This window comes from Tupaia chinensis, unplaced genomic scaffold (genome assembly GCF_000334495.1).
Source record: "Tupaia chinensis unplaced genomic scaffold, TupChi_1.0 Scaffold000247_1, whole genome shotgun sequence".
Lineage (NCBI taxonomy): Eukaryota > Metazoa > Chordata > Mammalia > Scandentia > Tupaiidae > Tupaia > Tupaia belangeri.
In genome coordinates this window covers 1,393,644-1,400,000 of record NW_006159725.1, presented here as the reverse complement: position 1 = coordinate 1,400,000, position 6,357 = coordinate 1,393,644, and the positions used below count along the sequence as shown (strand labels likewise).

At 41.4% G+C, this 6,357-nt stretch overlaps 1 protein-coding gene across 1 annotated transcript in view; it reads right to left on the bottom strand.

Annotated features, from left to right (window-relative positions):
* Positions 1–6,357, bottom strand: part of SC5D (sterol-C5-desaturase) — a 21,528-nt gene that overhangs the window by 7,224 nt on the left and 7,947 nt on the right. Inside the window, exons 2-3 of the mRNA XM_006148799.3 lie at positions 2,180–2,397; positions 285–417 (exon numbers count right to left, since the gene is read on the bottom strand). Coding sequence (XP_006148861.1) covers positions 285–417; positions 2,180–2,389 — 343 coding nt within the window. The 5' untranslated portion in view covers positions 2,390–2,397. The remainder of the gene's footprint in view (positions 1–284; positions 418–2,179; positions 2,398–6,357) is intronic.

Below are 6,357 nucleotides of genomic sequence, written 5' to 3'. Positions count from 1 at the left end.
CCCTTCTCCTCCATTCTCCTCTCAGGATCTTAGGCACGCATGCACACGCGCCCGGCGTGAGTTTCAAGCCACCGGGTCCAGGACGTGAACTGCGGTCGACTACGTGGGAGTCCAGCGACATAGCCATTACGCTAACTGCTGGTTCCCTCTTTCTCTCTCTTTGTCTCTCTCTAGTGAGCACATGTGCCCGATAACAAACTTAAAAATAAAAATAATAAATAAAATAAAATAAAACTGATGTATGCCTAGAGCATCTTCTCCTGATGCCCACATTATTAACTCACCATTTGGAAACTCTCCTACATCATCATATAATTTGCTGTAACCTCTCAACTCCAGCAGGAACAATAAAACAGTGGGAATACTGATCCACGGCAATGACTGGACGGTAAACTTAATCTCTCGATAGACTTGATTCTGAAAATGAAATTTCCAGTGGTTAGAAATTTAAAAATCTGTTAAAACTAGTAGAAAATTGTTTTAACGTGAATTTTTAACATCTCTTTTTTTAAGAAGGGGCATACCTCTAACCTCTTTCAGTTAACACTGTAATACATGGAATGGGTGTGTAAAATCCCCAAATTTCTTCTGTACTGCGCAAGTGAAATAAACATTTTAAATTTTGAACCCTTTTTTCCTTCCCATGAAAATCTATATTCTAAATTTCTACTCGTGGAATAAACATTTCTTTCACTAACTTCTATTCTAAGTACTTTTTTAGAGTTTTTTGTCTTAAGCGAGTACACTCACTGGAGAGAGATAGAGACAGTGAGAGGGAAAGTGAGATATCACCCCCCAGGGGGTGATGGCCACACCACAATTGCTTCTTCTCCATTCTCCTCCTAGGATCTTGGACACACACGCACACATACACATGTGCCTGATATGACTTTCAAGCTACCAGGTCCAGGACTTGAACCAGGGTTGACCATCTGGGAATCCAGTGACGTTAACTACTACGCCATCTGCTGGCCCATCAATATCTTTCTTAAGAAATTCAGTCCCTGAAGTAAACTAACAAATACAAGTAACTAAAATAGAAAAATCATTGTAAACAACTCTGGAACTACCCAGCTTGAATCCTTTATCTAGCCAAAAAAACCCAAAAGGTGAAAACATTTCAGTTTGTCACCCAAAGATTTAAAATAGTTACATAAATGTGTGTAGTCATTTATTTACCAATATGAGCGTACTGGGTTGTCAGGAAAGCCATGATGTATTTTTTTCCTACATTTTTCTATGCAAAAATGCCTCATGACTTTTCCAACGACCCAATAGTTAGGTAAGATATCAGGTCTAGGACAAGCCGATGGCCTAACAGTTATGTTGCTGGACTACCACGCAATCGACCACAGTTTGAGTCCTGAACCCGGTGGCTTAAACTCACACCAGGTGCGTGTGTGTGCGTGCCAAAATCCCAATAGGAAAATGGAAGAGAAGGGATTGCTGTGTGGCCACTTCCCCAGGGGGTGATTTCTCGCTTTCTATCTCTGTCTCCTCAGTGAGCCCACACACCTTATAGCGTAAAACAAACAAAAAAACAGGTACTAGGTCTATAGCTTTTTGTTTGTTTTAAAGTTAGATTCAGGGGCTAGAGGTGGCGTGGTGGTTAAAGCACTGGGTTCACACATGGCTATGTGGCAGTTCAAGTCCAATGGCTTGAAAATCACCCTAGGCATATGTGCATGCATTCCCAAAATCCTAAGAGGCTGAGAGGAGAATGGAGAAGGGACTGCAGCATGGCCATTCCTCCCCAGGGTGAGGGTGATTTCTCACGTTACTGATCTCTCTCTCTTCAGCCAGTTGCACATGCCCTATGGCAAAAACCTAAAAAGATCACGCTGAGCCCAAGTGCATGCATGCCCTAAATCATAAGAGAATGGAGAAGTGATTGCAGTTATGACACATGGTCACCCCCTCTAGGAGGTGATTTCTCACTTTCCCTCTCTCTCTCTGTCTCCAACAACTGCACATACTCCAGGGCAAAAACTTAAGGAAGGAAAAAAACAAAAAGTAAGATTCATTGATTTGTTTAAAGGACAGAGAAGCTATTAGCTCTCACAAAAAGAGGGAACCCATTTAGAGCTGGTTTCTAAAAACTTGATTTAATGGTTACATAAAACCTTACAAAGACATTGCTTTCACTGTAACAGTCATTGGAAAATACATCGTCTCTTACCTTTAAAAACTGTGGATGTTTCATTAAGTCATGATCAAAGACAAAATAATAGCTCAGCGTTGCGCAGATGAAATAAAGGATGTACGCGCCGATGTTTGTTACAATCAGGAGACTGATGGTTTGGCGAAAGATGTTGTCCTCTGGCCACGTGGCTGGATATACATACGGGGTAAAAAAGTAATAATCCGCAACACTGAGCACGAGATCCATCTTGGCCCCTACAGAAGGAACACAAGCAACAATTACACACCTCCATTTTTCTAAGCAAAAATTCTTCAGAAAAATAATATACGAAGTTCCTGGTTTAAAAAGTCATATGTCGGGAACCAGCAGTTAGCGTAATGGCTATGTCGCTGGATTCCCACGTAATCGACCGCGGTTCGTGTCCCGGCCCCGGTGGCTTAAAACTCACGCCGGGCGCGTGTGCGTGCGTGCCCAAGATCCCGAGAGGAGAATGGAGGAGAAGGGATTGCGGCGTGACCATCCCCCCTGGGGGGTGATTTCTCGCTTTCTGTCTCTAATGTCTCTCTCTGTCTGTCTGGCGAACGCACGCGCCCTACAGTGAAAATCTCTCTCTCAAAAAAAAAAAAAAAAAGTCATATGTCATTCAAATCTGCTGTTACTAGAATCCCCTCAACGCCATCCTTAGAGCCAGAAGAGACCTTAAATACCATCGCAAATCTTTTCATGTTGTATCTGGGGATGGTAAAACTTAAGAGAAACTGAGGCCCAGGATGTTTGCAATCAGAGGCCAGCATCGAGCTGGGAAGTGATTGGTCTAATTCTCTGGTGTTCTTTCTTGCTGTGCCCCACGGCAGCATGGGAAGGAGGAGGTGGGGAAGTGACATACTCAGAAGCGCTTCCTCCTTCAAGTACCAGTCCCTGCGCATCTCTCTCCTTCAAAGACGCATTACTGAGAGTTTTGTTTAGTGCCAAGACTTAGGATGAAGTCCCCAAAAGGTACCTGTGCACCACCACAGCCATAGAAGTCAGGGGTTACCTGCTGCATGGGAGAAGGAAGGGCCACTTCTACCGACAGAACAATGGAAGAAAGAAGTGTTCTTGGTGCTAAGAACTAGAATATGTTTTTTCCCTTCCCTCAGATCAGTATTCTAGGTCAGGGACTGGTAAACTGTGACCCATGGGCCAAACCCAGAGGCTGTTTTTGTGAAAAAACTTTAATGGGGCACAGATGTTTGTACTGCCATGGCTGCTTCTCTATACCAAGCAGGGTTGAGCCACTGCATCACAGACAGCGTGGCCCACCGAGCCCACACTTGGGGGCTTCAAGAAAATGGAATTAATTGGAAGGAAAGTACAAGTTTAGGAGCCAGCAGGTGGCATAGTGATTAGGGTGCTGGACTCTCACATGGCTGACTGCAGTTCAAGTCCAGGACCTGGTGGCTTAAAAATCATGCCAGGTGTGTGTGTGTGTGCGTGCACGTGCTGAAAAAATTGGGAGTAGAGTGGAGGAGAAAGGATTCCAGTATACACATTCTCCCTGAGGGGTGACTCCTCACCTTCCCTCTCAATGCCTGTTTCTCTCCAGTGAGCACATACACTCTATGGAAAAACAAACAGCAACAAAATTTTTAAATGTATGTAATAAATAAATAAAAAAGAGACCAGCAGTTAGTGTAATGCCTATGTCGCTGGACTCCCATGTAGCCGACTGCAGTTCCGAGTCCCGGACCTGGTGGCTTAAACTCACGCCAGGCGCGTGTGCGTGCATGCCCAAGATCCTAAGAGGAGAATGGAGGAGAAGTGATTGCAGTGTGGCCATCCTCCCTGGAGGGTGATTTCTCACTTTCTATCTCTCTGTCTCTCTGTGTCTTTCTGGAGAGTGCATGTGCCCTGCAGCAAAAACCTCTCCAATAAATAAATAAATAATAAAGTACATGTTTATTTGGATGCCACAAATATTTTGAAATTCATGCACAGTTTTTTCATACTACATGTTTTCCATGAACTTTTGGAAGACCCTTATATTTAGGATCTGGCCTTTGACAGGAAAACTTGCCAACTGCTGTTCCAGATGCTTAACATTTAGAAAGACTTTGGTCAATTTGGCAAACACCTAAGTTTTGTCTACACTCATGGTTCTGTTAGAATACAGTTCAGTGACATTTACAGTCAGCTCTTGTGACCTGACCGTAGAATCTATCATGTATGATCTACTCACTTGTTCTTCATTGCATTATTTCCAGAGGAAAAATGTGTTCAGTATTCTAAAACATTGTTCATTTAAAACACCAGCCTGGAAAATGCATATCCACATTAGAGTTCAGGTATTCAAATGGCCTTAATTCGTTACATATTGGGCCATGTATATAAAAATCAATTTGTGAAACAAAATAGCCTACAGAAAGGGAAAATTTTTTAAATATTCACTTATGTACAGCTTATTTCCACAAGATTTCCCTACTAAATTCCTACAAGAATTTAGAAACCTTATTTTAAAGATAACAATATACACAGTTGAAATTGATAAATTGATATAAAAAGACAGATGATAAGTTTAGCTTCCATCCACATCTACATACATGTCCAGGTCTCTGAGTAATCATATTTATTAATTTCCTATGAATCCTTACAGGGTCCTCAGGCCATGATTCACTCCAGTCCCTGCCAGCCCAGCTCACAGACACACACACACATAGTCCAGCACCTACAGGAAGGCCTTGGGCTATGGGTCTAGTTGTGTTACCATTGTGCCACTGTCTGGCCTCCTTACAGTGTTTTTGTTTTTGTTTTTGTTTTTAATGTAAGGTCAAATAATTGAGTATTTTTCTTTCCCTCTTGTCTTACTAAATGAGTAATTTCATAAGTGGCTCACTAAATACATTGTAAAGATCCTTTCTTTCACTTAATATATCTTTAAAATACTTCAATCACTATACAGAACATGCTTTATTTTTTTCATTTTTAATTGAACAGATATAATTCACTTGCTGTAAAATTTATCATTTTAAATTATACAATTCAGTAGTTGTTAGCATAGTCTCAGAGTTGTGTAATTATTATCACTGTATATTGAGTTTCAAAATACTTTCATTATCTTAAAAACAAAGCCTATTCTCCATACTACTGAACTTCAAGGATGTATGGACTAATGTTTTTTAATCAAATTTGAGTAGTTTAGGGCCACTAATTGTTAAAATAATCCTTACACTCATTTCTATCTTCTTCTTCTTCTGGGACTCCCAGCATGCTTGTGTTGGTATGCTTAAATAGTATCTCCCAAGTCTCTCATTTCTATCTTCTTCTTCTGGGACTCCCAGCATGCTTGTGTTGGTATGCTTAAATGGTATCTCTCAAGTCTCCGAAGTTTTGTTTATTTTACTTCTTTCTTTCCATTCTTCAAGCTGGACAGTTTCTATTGACTAGCTTCATGCTCTCTGATTCTTTGTTCTGCCAGCTCAATCTGCTGTTAGGTCTGACAATTAATTGCACTTTTCAACTCTTAAATTTCTACTTGGTTCTTTTTCAAGTAATTTCGATCACTTTCTTGGTATTCTCCATTTGGTAGGAAATTGTTCTCACACTTTCTTTTAATAATGTAAACATGGTGTTTAATTCTTTTAACACGTTTACAGTAGCTGATTTAGAGTCTTTGCCAGTCCAGCATATGCTCTTCCTTAGGGACAGTTTCTACTGACTGCTTTGTGTGTGTGCACACGAATGGACTGTCATTTTTTGCTTCTCTGTGTAGCTTACAACTTTTCTGTGACAAAGAAAACATAATTGTTTTTTTGAGACTTTTTGCTATAGGGCGCGTGTGCTTGTCAGACAGACAGAGAGAGCCATAGAGACAGAAAGTGAGAAATCACACCCCAGAGAGGATGGCCACGCTGCAATCCCTTCTCCTCCATTCTCCTCTTGGGATCTTGGGTTCACATGTACATGTGCCCGGCGTGAGTTTTAAGCCACCGGGTCCAGTACACAAACCGCAGTCGACTACATGGGAGTCCAGCAACATAGCCATTACACTAACTGCTGGTCCCAACGTAATTTGGAAATCAGATTCTTTGTTTGCCTCCTCTCCTCCAGCCACAGAATTTCGTGTTGCAGATGTTTTAGCTGCTGTTTGCTTAAGTGACCTTCCTGGACTAATTGCACAATACTAGTATTCTTTGTTGTGCGCAGCTACTGAACTCTCTAGAAATGACTAAATTTCC